The sequence below is a fragment of the Nicotiana tabacum genome, chromosome 18, assembly GCF_000715075.1.
Source record: "Nicotiana tabacum cultivar K326 chromosome 18, ASM71507v2, whole genome shotgun sequence".
In the NCBI taxonomy this organism is placed as follows: domain Eukaryota; kingdom Viridiplantae; phylum Streptophyta; class Magnoliopsida; order Solanales; family Solanaceae; genus Nicotiana; species Nicotiana tabacum.
In genome coordinates this window covers 149,983,722-149,997,196 of record NC_134097.1, presented here as the reverse complement: position 1 = coordinate 149,997,196, position 13,475 = coordinate 149,983,722, and the positions used below count along the sequence as shown (strand labels likewise).

The 13,475-nt window shown below is 39.7% G+C and overlaps 2 protein-coding genes across 5 annotated transcripts in view; both read left to right on the top strand.

Moving 5' to 3' along the window:
- LOC107777060 (uncharacterized) overlaps positions 1 to 9,214 on the top strand; it is a 32,129-nt gene extending 22,915 nt beyond the window's left edge. The window contains exons 28-37 of one of the 4 annotated variants that reach the window (XM_075237472.1): positions 595 to 692; positions 793 to 900; positions 1,340 to 1,397; positions 1,532 to 1,756; positions 1,878 to 3,992; positions 4,076 to 5,546; positions 5,674 to 7,308; positions 7,408 to 7,571; positions 8,510 to 8,648; positions 8,965 to 9,214. In XM_075237472.1, coding sequence (XP_075093573.1) covers positions 595 to 692; positions 793 to 900; positions 1,340 to 1,397; positions 1,532 to 1,756; positions 1,878 to 3,992; positions 4,076 to 5,546; positions 5,674 to 7,308; positions 7,408 to 7,547 — 5,850 coding nt within the window. In that variant the 3' untranslated portion in view covers positions 7,548 to 7,571; positions 8,510 to 8,648; positions 8,965 to 9,214. Of the gene's footprint in view, positions 1 to 594; positions 693 to 792; positions 901 to 1,339; positions 1,398 to 1,531; positions 1,757 to 1,877; positions 3,993 to 4,066; positions 5,547 to 5,673; positions 7,309 to 7,407; positions 7,572 to 8,505; positions 8,649 to 8,964 lie in introns of all 4 variants that reach the window. The other 3 variants (XM_075237471.1, XM_075237470.1, XM_075237469.1) reach the window with 3 other exon arrangements.
- A 2,697-nt stretch (positions 9,215 to 11,911) lies between these two features.
- On the top strand, positions 11,912 to 12,586 carry LOC107777061 (large ribosomal subunit protein bL12c-like; the record flags this gene model as incomplete). Its single annotated transcript, XM_016597029.2, has 1 exon — positions 11,912 to 12,586. A coding segment is annotated over one exon (525 nt), but the record flags the coding sequence as incomplete, so codon positions are not given.
- Positions 12,587 to 13,475: the final 889 nt, after the last annotated feature.

The following is a 13,475-nucleotide window of genomic DNA, read 5'->3' as shown; positions in this document are numbered from 1 at the left end:
AGATGCTTGCCCTTTCCATGGGGGGATGGGGTGGCATTAGCCTGCTCCATATAAGGAAAATGCATCAAAGTAAGGAAAAGCATGTTATCTAGGTAGCCAAAGCTACAGTTACTTCGTTTTTCTTTTTGCGCTTTTTCTGCGATTGGGTAAAACAATTAAGTGTGCAGTCCTTAAACAATCATTATCTAGATAAGTGATTTTTCTTACGAAAGCAATCAAAATTCTGTTGGACTTCACTTCATTAATTGCAGCATTCTTTGACTTCCTGATAGAGTAGGGTGGATGCGATTTTGGTTTCTTCAGAACTCTATGTTCAGATTATCCTGAACATTGAATGTTCTTCTAGAGTTTCTCAATGATACTTCTTACTTCTAATATATATAAGATAGAATGGAAAGATGAATTGAAGGTCTGCCCCAGAGCTGAGAGCGCCCAAGGCTTTGGAAGGGTCAAATCTTATTAACCATATGTGACATTAATTCTTGCCACAATTTGTGTATCAATACTGTAAATAATTTGTTGATCCAAATTTTCATTCACAATTGCACCTACGGTATCTCTAAGTTGCTAATTTCTACAACCTTGTTGAATTAGGTCCAAACCGTTGAGGAACAAGTTAGAGCTGCTGCGGAGCACAAACTTGGAGTCGCTAACCAAAGCATTACTGCTGGATTCTTTGATAATAACACAAGGTCTTTTGAAGGAAGTTTTAAGAATTGGAAAATCTGCTCAACCTTTTGACTACTTTGGTGAATACATTGTGCTTATAAACGTATTTTAACTTGGTTGTAGTGCGGAGGACCGAAGGGAATACTTGGAGTCCCTCTTGCGTGAAAGCAAAAAAGAGGAAGCTGCACCCGTTCTTGATGATGATTCTTTGAATGATCTTATAGCGCGAAGGTAAAATAGTAGCAGCAAATGCGCTCTTATTCTGCTGTGAATTCATTGATACATTAAAATTATTTCCAGTGACTTGTGTAATATGACATTTCTTACACCAGAAGAGCAAATTATGCTGTGTTATGATTTTATCCAGTTCATTCCAGGCAATGTGGCACTGAAACTGCATCTCAAAACCACATCACTCTTAGGACCAATATTTCATTTGTCGAAAAGCAGCATTTGAAGCTCAGTGCTGACTACCTTTTTGTCCCTTTACCCTTTTTTCTTCTTTCATTGTTGAGAGCTGGAGGTTATATTTGCTGGCTAGTCATCAGTTCATTTTTATTCTATGGCACCGGTGCTATATTTCTAATGTATTTGACATGTATTTGCAAGAACTATTAGGCCTACTAGCCATCAGGTGCATAACTCTGATATCTCTACTCCCCATGTGCAGTGAGCCAGAGATTGATATATTTGAATCAATTGATAGGAAAAGGCGTGAAGAAGAGATGGTAATCATGCCAATACTTTATTCCAGGCTATTTAATTCTCTCATTTTCTGGATGGATATCCTGCTAATCCGGTTGAAAAGTTATTCACCCAATTAGTTTATCATCATTTTACTAATTCACGCTTGGTAATGCAGGAAGTCTGGAAGAAGTTGTGTTCAGAAAGTGTAACACAAAGTTCAGAGCCCATTCCTCCTTTGCCCTCTCGACTTCTTACTGATGAAGACTTGAAACCATTTTATGAAGCAATGAAAATAGATGATAAGCCAGCTGTGGCTCCTAACCCTGGGTTAAAACGGAAAGGTGAGAGTCTTGGGGGCCTTGATATCCAACATTATGGACGTGGAAAAAGAACAAGAGAGGTTGGTTATACTTTTGGAGACTGCAGGCACTTGCAACCATATCTTTTATCAATGCTTATACTATCTGTAAAATAACTTATTATCCATTAATTTGTTCATTTTAATTCTTGTTCTTCCTTAGGTTCGCTCATATGAAGAGCAATGGACAGAAGAGGAATTTGAGAAAATGTGCCTTGCTGAGTCTCCTCAATCACCTATTCTAAGAGAAGAAATTCAGGAAAAGAAATTCCTTCCAGTCTCTGGCAGTTGTCCTGCCCCTGTTGTTGCCATTAGTGAAATACTAACACCAGCACCGGATCAACCTCCTCCCCAGCAGCCTGCACAAGAACTTCCCCAACAGCCTGCCCAAGAACTTCCCCAACAGCCTGCACAAGAGCTTCCCCAACAACTTGTCGGGCCCATAGTTCAACAAAGCCCTGTGACCGTGACTCCGCCATCTAAACGGGGCCGCGGAAGGCCAAGGAGGACAGCAATAGTGACTGAAATCTCACCGTCCCCTGTCGTTCTTTCAGCAACCGCAGCTGTAAAGGTGGATAGCATATCCGTTGCAGAAAATACTTCTACCAGTCAGGCAACTTCTGGGCCTGTTTCTGTGTCCATTCCTTGTGCTTCCTCTGTGGAAAGTACCAGTGCAACTATCCTAGGGAGTGCTACTGCTGTTGCTCCTTGCCATCAGCCAGTTGTTCCTTCTGTTGCTTCTCTGTCTGGTCCTCCTTGTCCTCCTACAATTGGGCAGGGCAGGGGACGAGGTAGAGGGCGAGGTCGAGGTCGAGGGCGAGGTCGGAAGGTTGAAAATGGAGGAGAAGCTCCAGGGCGTAGAGGAAAACGACAGAGTGTTACAACAGAGGCGTTTCTCTCCCCTCCAACTCAAGCAATAAGTGAGTCTGTCTCGGCAGCACAAGGTGTGAATGTTTTGAGCTCTTCAAGTCACCATATGCCTCCAACACCTCCCTCAACGGGCAAGCCTGATCTGGTGCCGCAGGTAGTGGCAGGTTTGGGTTCAAAAGTCCTTGGTCATGCTCCTGCTTCCGTGAGAGATGCTAATAAGGAACTGAATTCAGTTTCTATGATGCCTCTTGCATCATCTTCCACTAGCAAGGAAGTAATCTCTGTTTCAACTGTGCCTGTTATTCCATCATCTTCTTCCAGCCAGGACCCTAGTTCAATTTCACCTGCAGTTCATTCATCCTCAAAAAACCATTCAGAAGACCATCGTTCCTTCTCTGCTGCCCAGACCGAAGCTACTCCGCAAGCTAATGCAATTTCAGTTGTGCCTCATACTTCACCTTCGGCTGGCACGGAACCAAGTTCTGCGACACCTGGTCCTCTTCTTACGTTTACCTCCAAGGACTCCGGTTCAGTTTTACCTGCTCCTGTTCCTGCATCATCTTCTGCATGCATGGAACTAAGTTCAGTTTGCCCTGTTCCTGCTGTTGCATCCTCCTGTTCCAGCATGGGTCCAACCTCGTCAGCACCTGCTCCTCTTCTTTTAGCATCTAATGCAACAGGAAAATTAGATTCTGGATCGGATAAGGGGACATTTTCTTGCTCTTCTGCTATTTCAGGCCATGACGATTCTTTATGTGATTCTTCTATCTTGAAGAATATTGGTCAAGGAGATTCTGGTGTAGGAACTGGTCATACTTCTGATCCAGTGCCACCATTGCCTGCAATTTCATCGGTTTCACAGTATAGCACTCCTCCCACTGCACCTAAGCCAGGTAGAGGACGAGGACGCAAGCCTCAAACTGGAAGTGAGCCACCACGGCGCAGGGGGAAGAGACAGGATTTGATCACCACAACTGTTACTGAGGGGTTAGGTGCTCAGGATCCAAGATCAATTGAACCCCCACAAAAGAGAACCAGGTTATCTGTTGGGAGGAAGCCCACTACAAGAAGCAAGCGTGAGAATGAAGCTCAACAAGTAGTTGTAGACCAGTCGGTTGCATCTCAAAGGACTCCAGATTTTTCTGGACAAATCCCTAAAGATATGGTCCGTAGTGAAGTTGATCCACAGAACAATGCTATCAACAGAGACGCATCTCAATCCCATGCTATTCTGGTTCCTGGTCAGGTGGGTGATAATGTAAACCCGGATACTGCTACTGCTGAAAAGGTTCTCGATGATGCTCAGAGAAAGGCAACTGTGATCCAATCTGTTGCACCTCAAAGTTGCTCTGGTCCTCCTATTGAGCTGCAGATTAACATGGTCAACTCTGGCGATTCTCCTGCTCAGGTTGGTGTATCTGCTGAAGAGGTTTATACTGTAATTTGAATTTTGAAACTGCTATGACTTAAAAGGTTCTCCAGGAAGTGCAGGAACAAACAGCAATTGTCCAGTCAGATGCATCTCAAATGATTCCAGATCCTAGTGCAAGGCCAATCCCTCAAGCTATGGTGCGTTCTGAAGTTGAGCTACATAGAAATGCTATCAAATCCGATGCATCACAATCCAGTGGTCATGTTGCTGAACGGGTAGATACTGTAAATATAAGCTGTGGAGCTGCTCCAACTAAGGAGGTTCTCAGTGAGGATCAACAGATAATGAAAGTTCAGTCAGCTGCATCTCAGACGCCTTCAGTTCTCTCTGTTGGGAAAATCCCTGAAGATATAGCGTTTAATGAAGTTCAGCCGCAGTCTGATGCTATCCAAACAGATCCATCGTCCCATGTTACTCTTTCTTCTGCAGGGGTGGACAATCTCAAGGAAAAGGAAAATGCTATGACTAGAGAGATCCCCTTGGTAACTCCACTATCAGAGACCAAAGAAGAGGGATATTCGAGAAGTAAATATGACAGCCATCCAAATTTACCTGTATCTTGTGATGAGTTGGCTGTATCAACTTCAGGATCAATGGCTCAGGTTAGTGATTGTCTGGTTGAGGAGAGTGAAGGTGATTCTAAGGGTGAAGGTGCTGAAAAGAGTGAAACTAATTCTAAAGGTGAAGGTGGTAAGATTGAGGCTATGAATGACAAATGTGAGAGTGATAGTAAGAATGAAAATGATGAAAAGGAATCTGGGAGATGCATGAAGGCTGGTGAATCACAGGCATCATCTCTAAGTTATGTCGAACCTACATTAGTTCAGATCCATGTAAGCAATTGCACGAATGCTGCTCTACTCGATAAGGGGGGTTCATGCAAAACTTCACTGGCAGGTAAGAGTGGGGCAAACATGGCTGCAGAAAAAGATGTTGACCAGCTACAGACGGAGGATCTTTCTCATGATAAATCATTTGTTAGTAAAACTGAGGTAGCCAGCATTGAGAGTCGTGCTGATGGTGGACTCACAAAAGAACAGGACACAGGAGACACCATAGAGGAGGAGACTGTTGTTTCACCTGCAGTGGGGACTGACAGTCAAAATATGAAGGGAATCACATCCTTTGCATCTCCATCTACCGAGACAGAAGCTTTAGTTGATGTTCATCAGGAGGACAAAGTTGAGGTATCGGGAGAAGGAACACATTCTGATAAAGTTGTAATGGCCAAGGTTTGTGAACAAGACAAGTTATCAGTTAACGCTTCACTGGAGATAACTAAAAATTTAAGTAGGGTGGAGGAAGAAAAATCTTTGACTCCAGAAACTTTTGAGAAGCAAGCTAATGTTGCAGACTCCCTTACAGAAAAATGTGAGAGCGATCTTGCAGCACAAGATCCAGATATGAAAAATTCGGATGTAAGTGAAGTTGCACTAAGCCCTAGAAATGAGTCCCGATCCAGTTTAACTGGTGGCACATCACAAAGGGAACCTGAACAACAAGCAATTACTGAAGCAAACTTGCACCCAGGTATTTGTAGCAAGGACTATTCTTTATCTAGTTCGGATAATCAATTTGATAGAGTTTGAAAGACAAAAGCAAATTTATTCCAGTATACCTTGTGAATCTGATATGACACCTGTTGATAATTTTGTAGAGACTCTGCGAAGCACGGAATCTGGTGCTCGGGAGGAATCCCTTTCACTTCGGATTGCTTCACATCCTGAAGCTGTTGAGGCTCCAAAAGAAACGTTTTGCAGCAATCATGACACGAATTGTGTAGCTGAATTACAGGGTAACATGAGTTCTGATGTAAAGGAAGGTCTTTTTAATTCTGAAGCTAATGTGTCTCAACTATGTCCAGCTGTTGGGTCATCTGAAAATCACCCAGAATTAAAACAGGTTATGGTGGAAGACATGCGAACTAAAATTTGTGCGGAGTCTGCTTCACATGAAGTTGATGATATTGTACCGCCTCAAACAGAGAAGGCTGGCGTTCAGTGCCGTGATGATTTGTCTGTTGAGACAAATGAGGGCAGAAGATCTGAAGATAATGTAGATGTTTTAAATGGTGAACTAAAAAAACCTCTATCCAGCACAATTGCTGGAACATCTGAAAAGGTAGCAGATCTGCAGTTAGTTGCTGAGGAAAACACAGTAAGGATAAATGATGGTTCAATAGATTCAGGTCAGGTGGCAGAAAAGTCGAAGGATATATCAATCCAAGATCTTACTGTTGAAGGTCAAGAGACCAAGGGAAGTGATGCTGCTGAAGATACTTCAACATCAAATTCTACATTTAGTGAACCTCAACGCAGTGCTGGCACATCTAAAAATGAAGTGGTATCTCAATTTTCTGCCTTACAAAATATAGAAAAGATGTATAGCGAGTCAGTGGCATCGGGTGAGGTAACAGCTCCCAAACCTCTGATAAAAAAGTCTCAGAGTTTGCATGTCCAAGACCCGGTGGACAAAGGATTTGATGCCACTGGAGATGTTTCAAAATCTCTGTCTGAACTAAATGAAGCTCAACCTGGTGGAACATCTCAAATAGAGTTACAGTTGGTTGCGGAAGAGAACTCAGAGACGAGGAATAAGGAGGATGGTTTACCTGATGCTACAGCTGTTAAGCCCCCACCGTGTAACTCTGAGAATTTGGGTATCCAAGATCCTGCACATCAAGAACCCGAGAACCAACGATCTGATACAACTGAAGAGTTTTCAACATTAAATGTTGAACTTAATGAATCTCAACCAGAAGCAGCAGATGGAACTTCTGAAATAGTGGAGTCTAATTCGGTTTCCAAACAAGACATGGAAATTCCTGAGGAGGTTGCTACCGTGGATGTTACAGCTGAGAATGCTGCAGTAGGGAAGTCTAAAAATTTTCCCTCGATAGATGTTGCTGTTGAAGGAAAAGGGAATAAAGAATCTGACGTAATAGATGAGATTTCCAATTCTGAACTCAGTGAACCTAAATCCAGTCAATCCACAATTAATGTGGAAACACATTTAATTTGTGATGAGTGGGGAATGACTGACAAGGAGGTGGCTCCACTTGAAGTTGAAGTAGTTGAAACTCCATGCAGAGATTTTCCTGGTTGTTCTGGCAGAGACTTGGAAGTTGAAGGACAAGAAGAAAAGAAGTCTACTGCAAGTAAAAATGTTTCTAACCCTGAGAGTAAAGAGCCTAAAGGCAGTCCAGGTGCTAGAGCCGCTGATAATGGGGCAAAATCGCAATTGGTAGCTCAGAGGAACTCCGAGACAGCTCTGAGCAAGGAGGTCTTTTCAGGTATAGTGAGCTCAAATCTGAAGTTGCAGCACCGAATTCTGCTAGTAGCACTTTCAAATTGTTTCTCTTCCGTATTAATAGTTTCTCTTCCTGCTTCAGGCAAAGAAGAGAACTCCAGTATCAAGCAAGGCGGAGATGAAGACGTGTCAACTGCAACAGAGTATGGTGATGAAGAATTGTCATCTGCTACTGGGGCTGGTGATGATAAAACTGTGTCCCCTGCAGTTACTGATGCTTGATCTGGCATTTCTCCTGTATTGCAGGTAATGTGTTGTTCTTGCTTTAACAATGTTTCAGAACTTGGATACTTTGACCATGTGTTCCTGTTTTTGTTTTATTATGTACATTGTTATTCGATTGAGGGCAGATAGCTATTCTTTTTATTGCTGTTATTGATTACTACCTGCTTGGATTACTTATGTACAAATTACAAAAGGGCTGTATTAATTGTTCATAATATCCATTTACTATGTCCTTGCTTTACTAATTCTCACATATTGCAAATTCGTTACTATAAGTTCCTTTTCTGTATGGTTTACCGTATGGAAACAGTTTATAGGCTGAATCACCTCTTAGGCAGAATAATGTCATCTGTTTTCCAATCGTCCTTCCTTTCTTGTCTCATTTGCCTTTGCTATGTAGGATTTCTATATTACCTCGAGGGTTCTGCTTTGCTTGTCTGTTTCTTAAAACTTGGACTGTTTTATAAATCTTGCATCTGCAGCAGAAATAGTCATGCAAGTGTTTTTACCAAGTTCAGAACAGCAATGAATAGTGCTTTAAAATGTTGTCATTGTTGGGATCTTATGTCACTAATTTCAGGCGGAGTGGAATTAAGTTCCTTAGGCTTTCTGCATCTAATCTTTTCTTTAAAATGGTTTTTGCCTCTTTTTATCCCTCTGGGGATATCTGATAAAAATGTTTACCTCCTTTGTTTTCGTGATATAGTAAACTTTAACCCCCAAACATTTACCCAGGAGTGCAGCAGTGACACATTTCCACTTTGCTCCATTTTGCGACTCTAATCACAACCATATGATTGGAAGTGGAGGTAGCACTAGGCTACCACTCCCCTGTCCCTTACGTCTTTTACCATTTTAAACCCATGTCGAGCTCTTAGTTATTTCTATTTTTATTTCTTTTTATTTATTTATTTATTTATTTATTTATTTATTTATTTATTTCGTATGTGTGCAGGCAGGCAGTAAAGGTGGATTTTTGCATCTTATTTAAAATGCTTATGAAAAGGTTACGTCTTGACAATCTTGGGAGGATAGGAATTGATATAAACTAGCAACAGTTCCTCGAGGATTTCCAGTTCTTCATGCGGATCTCCCGACGTAAGTTGTGGCAATTCTGTCATGACTTATAACTCTTTTTTTTTTTTTTCCCATCTACTTTTTCTTTTTGCTCAAGTCAGACAGAAAAGATGCCAGTGGGGTAAGCCTATTATTCTGGTTTCATGAACTTCCATCACTCCTACATAATGTGAGGACGGTTAGGGAGAGGGTTGAATAGTCTCTTTATCCGTTTGATGAAGGATTTTCATAAGATGTTTTCAATTGGGCAGGGTTTAGGGGTGGTCTTTTTTCTTGTTTAAAATGTGCATTCATCTTCGTTGTCAACTAGAAACTAAGTACCTTTTCGCTGTAACAGGTGATGGATGAGCAGAACTGGTATCGCTGGAATCTGCATCTTCAAAGCGGATGATTCAGGTTAAAGTTTAAGATAGTATGTGAACTGGTAGTGTGTGCTCCCTATTTGCTGTAAATTATTAATGTAGTTATTAGCTCATTCTCTCCCCCCAACACCTTTTTCCCCAGGGTGTATGCGATTGGTTCAAAAATCTATGGCAGCTGTATCAATATTATTTCTGCTATAGTCAGAAGCTCCTCTTTGTGGCCAAGTTTCTCTCTCTCTCCCTCTCTCTCTCTCTCACACACACACACATGCCATTGACTCTAGGATTGCACCTGAATTATCCATAGTCGTCTATTTACCTACTTATCAATTTGTTTTCCACTTTCTATGTGACGCTTCAACTTTTTGTTTATATAATCTGTAGTTTAATGGAAAGTGCTAATGAATTAGTACCAAGAAAGCAGCTGTTCACACAGAAATAGAGGCTGTTAGGTCGCACACTTGGCTACCTCAATCAACAGTTAAACGTAACTGACTAAATAAACCAAAAGGTATGCAAACTGGCCATTGCCTGCGTTGATTTATAAGTCTCTGCAGGCCTCAAGTAAAACAAAAACTAACACTGGAATTCTTGAAATAAGAAAGCTACACTTGAAGTTGAAAGGTTTTGTTCATTATGTTATACTAACTTCGAGCTGCGGAAACAACCTTGTAGAAATGCAGGATAAGGTTGTGTACGATAAACCCTTGTGGTCTTATCTTTCCTCGGACCTCGCTCATAGGGGGAACTTAGTGTTAGCTTAACAGACTTAACAAAAACCAATTTATGACTAATAGCCTGTTTGGCCAAGCTACTTTTTGGCCAAAAGTGCTTTTTTTTTTTTGGCCAAAAGCAGTTTTGGCCAAAAATTGAGGTGTTTGGCCAAGCTTTTGGAAGGAAAAAAAAGTGCTTTTGAGGAGAAGCAGAAGCAGTTTTGGAGAAGCAGAAAAAAGTAGCTTCTCTCCAAAAGCACTTTTTTGAGAAGCACTTTTGAGAAAAATACACTTAGAAGCAGTTTTTTAAAGCTTGGCCAAACACTAATTGCTGTTCAGAAGTGCTTTTCAAACTAATTAGCCAAACACAAACTGCTTCTCATCAAAAGTACTTTTGAGAAAAGCACTTTTGAAAAAAAGCACTTCTCAAAATAAGTTGATTTTTGCAGCTTGGCCAAACGGGCTATAAATCACCAGTTCACCCTGTGAAGAACTGTACCTCCAGTATAAATTTCACCATTGAAGTTTCTTTTCACCAATTCTACTAATACCATCAGAAGTTTTATTTTGTGTCTTATACAACTTACACTAGTTGTATGAAGCTCCTTTTTGTCTCGCAAATTTGTGGACCCCAATCTTACACTTCTGGGTCCACAAAACTGTGAGACAAAAAAGTTGTGTTATACAACTAATGTCAGTTATATGAGACACAAAATAAAATTTTCCCTAATACCATTTTCGTACATAATTTGTACAGGTATTAAAGAGTTAATATTTGCTTATCTAATTATATCTAAAGTTTGAAATGATATTTGTTCTTGTTAACTTAAAACACATTTAGAAGCACAACCGTCCAAAGGAATTTGGAATGACCAAAAGCATCATTGATGATCAAGGCGCAATAGTAACAATATTTTCTCTAAGTGGATTGAAAGAATATCTGCACACGGAAACCTTCTTTCTCCTTTTAATTTGGATAACCAGTGTCTTTAAATTTTTTAAAATGATTGAGCCAAGTTTAGTTGGTTTTCGAATAACTATAGTAAAATAAGGATTTGAAGTTGGAACTGTTGAAACAGTGGTTTCAAAAACAGTTATTTGGAGTTGTATTTCAAGTGAAGTTTATCCAATCTAGTTTAAAATAAATCTTCAATTTCCACTATAGATTTCCAAATATCATACACTTCTTTTCTCTTTTCAATTACCATAAAAAGGAAACTAACACCCGACTGAAATTTCATTTCTTAAAAGCGTTGTCCAAATGGGTATGAATTCACCACAACTCATTCAGTCAAAGTAATGAGTACTCCGGATAGTCACTTTCTTACCTTTATTATACATGCTTAGAGCTCACTATACATATGCGCAATGACTTTGGTATAAGATATAGGCTTAATAAATACTTCATCCGTTTCAATTTAGGTGAACATATTTCTTTTTTAGTCCGTGCAAAAAAAAAATGATCTCTTTCCTTATTTGGAAACAATTTACCTTTATGCAATGATTTATAGCCACACAAAATATATGTGCTTCATTTTACACCACAAGTTCAAAAGTCTTCTCTCTTTTCTTAAACTCCGTGCCCAGTCAAATGAGTTCACGTAAATTGAAACGGAGGGAGTAATAGGAATAGATACACGATAAAGTTGATATTTACGTGCGTTTAGCGATGGTTTAAGTGCATTTAGCGGCGATTTAAGTGTACTTAGCTGCGGTTTAAGTTTGTTTAAGGGCGGTTTAGGTATATTTAGCGGCATTTCACAGGCATTTAGCTCAGTTTAGCTGCAGTTTACGTGCGTTTAATGGCAATAAACAAATAAATAAAACTGAAATTGCTGAGTAAAACTTAAACAATAGCTTCGCAGTATTATTTATTGAATGGAGGTTTTGGCAACTTTAAAGTTTATCAATTAGATGAGAGTAGTAATAATAGTAATAACAATAAGCAAATAAATAAAATAAGTGATACATAAATAAGAATCGATAAATATAATAATAATAATAATAATAATAATAATAATAATAATAATAATAATAATAATAACGGAAAAGGGCCTAAAATGCCCCTCTCCTTATCTGCCCTTGCCGTCTAAAAATGGGCTCAAAAATGTCCTTCTCCACTAACGGGAGACTCTAAGATCCGCGTGGAATTACATTTGCCTAATTAAAAATTTCAATCCTAATTTAAAATGCCACATGGATTTAAAAATACCCAACTCCTTTTATTTCCCTACTCCCTACCCCCGGGCCCACCCCCCAAAAAGCCCTAAAATTCCCCATTCGCACCCCCAAACTCGAAAACCCCGGAGCCACTTTCCTCCGCCCTCTCGCCGCCGTTGAAGCACCTGAGAAGGTAGTCCAGCTCGGTGATGAAATATCCAATTTAACCCTCGCTGACGCTCAGAAACTCGTCGAGTACCTTCAGGATAAGCTCGGTGGTACTGCCGCATCCTTCGCTCCCGCCGCCGTCGTCGCCGCTCCTGGCGCCGCCGCCGAAGCTCCTGTTGTGACAGAGGAGAAGACTGAATTTGACGTAGTTATTGACAAAGTTCCGAGTAATGCGAGAATTGCTACAATTAAGGCTGTTAGGGCTTTAACTAGTTTGGCTTTGAAAGAGGCTAAGGAATTGATTGAAGGATTGCCTAAGAAATTTAAGGAAGGTGTGTCTAAGGATGAGGCTGAAGATGCTAAGAAACAGCTTGAAGAAGCTGGTGCTAAAGCTTCTATTGCCTAAAATATGAATTTGTGGTAAATGTTTTATTCTTATTTTGTTTTTGATTATCTTTGGGAAAATTGTCCTACTTTTTTTGTGTTTTTGTAAGAGAATTCAGTTGTTAGATATAGTTTGTTCCCAATTTTCTAAAATGAAGAGTTTCTAGCCGTATTTGCTTATGGTTCTGCAAAGTGAAGGATAGAGCTTTGGTTTTTGAGTTCAGTTACTCAGTATTTTCCTCGACAAACATAGATATATGTATGAAAAGTCACAAAAATTTCAACAATTATTTGATTCAGGACTATAATTTCAAAATACAATGAGTTTAGTGTTAAAAGCTCGACAGATTAGACTGCCCGGGGGTAGGGAAATAAAAGGGGTTGGAGTATTTTTAAATCTACGTGGCATTTTAAATTAGGATAGGAATTTTTAATTAGGTAAATATAATTTTACGTGGATTTTATAGTCTTCCGTTAGTGGAGAAGGACATTTTTTGAGCTCATTTTTAGACGGCAAGGGCAAATAAGGGGCCAACTTTTAACGGAGGCTAGGATATCCTATTTCATATAATAGAGGGGCATTTTAGGCCCTTTTCCGTAATAATAATAGCTAAAATATGAATACTCAAAATGATAAAACTATAATTTATGATGTGAAAAGAAAACACAGTCAAATTAGTACATCTGAACACATTTTGCAAACCTAAAATAAACCATATTATCTTGCGACGACGTCTTTATTGACCATGTAATCATTTTCTAAAGTTGGAACCTGAAATGATTAAAATAATAATATAAAATTGGGATCAAAATGGCAAAAAAAAAAAAAAGATTAGAGAAGTTAGAGTTGTACCTAGGACTCAGAGAGACCAGAGATCAACAGATATATATGTTTGGAAATAATGGGACAATGCTTAGACAAGAAAGGTATAAACAAGAAAAATATTATTAAATTAAGAAATAAACATAAAATAATTATGTGAGAAATAAACAAAGAGACACACTCTTTCTAAATGATAACTTCACACTGCCACCCTCGTGTATTCTAGGGAATGGGAAAG